The sequence below is a fragment of the Desmodus rotundus genome, chromosome Y (assembly GCF_022682495.2).
Source record: "Desmodus rotundus isolate HL8 chromosome Y, HLdesRot8A.1, whole genome shotgun sequence".
Lineage (NCBI taxonomy): Eukaryota > Metazoa > Chordata > Mammalia > Chiroptera > Phyllostomidae > Desmodus > Desmodus rotundus.
The window spans coordinates 31286-32652 of NC_092332.1; the positions used below are offsets into that span (position 1 = coordinate 31286).

The 1367-nt window shown below is 46.1% G+C and overlaps 1 protein-coding gene across 1 annotated transcript; it reads left to right on the top strand.

Annotated features, from left to right (window-relative positions):
* Positions 1-443: 443 nt before the first annotated feature.
* Positions 444-1055, top strand: LOC112320903 (sex-determining region Y protein). The gene has a single exon (XM_024578363.1). It carries the CDS (start codon positions 444-446, stop codon positions 1053-1055), a length of 612 nt encoding a protein of 203 aa, XP_024434131.1.
* The last annotated feature ends 312 nt before the right edge of the window (positions 1056-1367 follow it).

Sequence of the window (1367 nt, forward strand, 5' to 3'; positions counted from 1 at the left end):
ATCTTGGTGAGACTTTATTTCTACTTTCAATAGGTTGTTTTCTGCACAGTCAGTGGTTGTTATTCCCAGTTTGCGAGCAGCACGGAGTTGGGGGAGCGCCTCCAATTTTGTTACATCAAAATACTGTGCTTTATTACAATTTCCAACTCTGTCTTCAGGATTTAGAGCCTTCTGCGTGTCGCGTCAGGTGTGAAGTGCACACCCAGTATGTTTCTATGAGTCAGAAGTGCTATTTGGGTATAAGTGGATTCCGTGGGTTTGGCGGAGAGCTGCCGGGTGCTTTAGGGGAGTTGCTGTGGGAGGGGAAACGAACGTTTTATCACGAAAGCTACAGTAATGGAGTGTCTGCTATATATAAGGTTTGAGTAGTACAAAAATTTTCAGAACAGTTACACCTTCTGATGTTGCAACCTGTCCATTAATGGTGTAAACTGTCCTACGCTATGTTCAGAGCAATAAACAACGTTGGTGATTACAGTCCCGCGGCGCAGCAACAAACTATCCAGGCGTTTGGGAAAACCACTTCCTTGCTTTGGATGGGCAATCCTAGCTCAAATTATTGGTGTGAAAGAGGAGGAAGTGGCAGGGACGACTGTCAGGACCGCATCAAACGACCCATGAATGCTTTCATGCTGTGGTCTCGAGACCAAAGGCGCAAGGTGGCTCTAGAAAATCCCCAGATGCAAAACTCAGAGATCAGCAAGCGGCTGGGATACCAATGGAAAATGCTTACAGAAGCCGAAAAATGGCCATTCTTCGACAGGGCCCAGAGACTACGTGACGAACATCGAGAGAAATACCCGAACTATAAATATAGACCTCGTCGGAAGCCCAAGGTGCCAGAGAAAAGTGACAACTCTCTCCCCTCAGACTCCTCTTCAGCACGCTGCAGCCAGATGCAGCCTGACGGGTGGTTGTACCCCAGCACATTCATGCACATTTCTACTAAAGCTACACACTCACGAATGCAGGAGGAGCTGAGCCGCCCACAACCCGTGAACAGAGACAGTGGCTTTGCGACAGGAGCAGGGCAGCAACTCTACAAGCCTGCATGAAAATCGGGTAACTGCCTACACAGAGGTTCCCTTTTTACAGTATCTTACAGCCGGGCACCCCTCACGTTTATATTTGTTAGCGATTTCCTCGCTCTCAGTAATAAAGCTCCTATGCATGTCGATTTTACTACAATTGTACCTGAAACTTAATTTTAAAATAGGGCGCGCAAATGTGTTTAACCTAAAAAGAGCTAGGACATCTGAAGTAATATAGCTGCTTGAACGTAGTAACTTGATAAGAAAGTATCTTAACACCACCGAAACTGATTGACTTCCAAGGTCATCCGCCTTTCTATCAATGGAACAATTTTT

Bases quoted from the DNA above. Each gene is read 5' to 3' on its own strand.
- LOC112320903 (XM_024578363.1), top strand. From the start codon at position 444: ATGTTCAGAGCAATAAACAACGTTGGTGATTACAGTCCCGCGGCGCAG.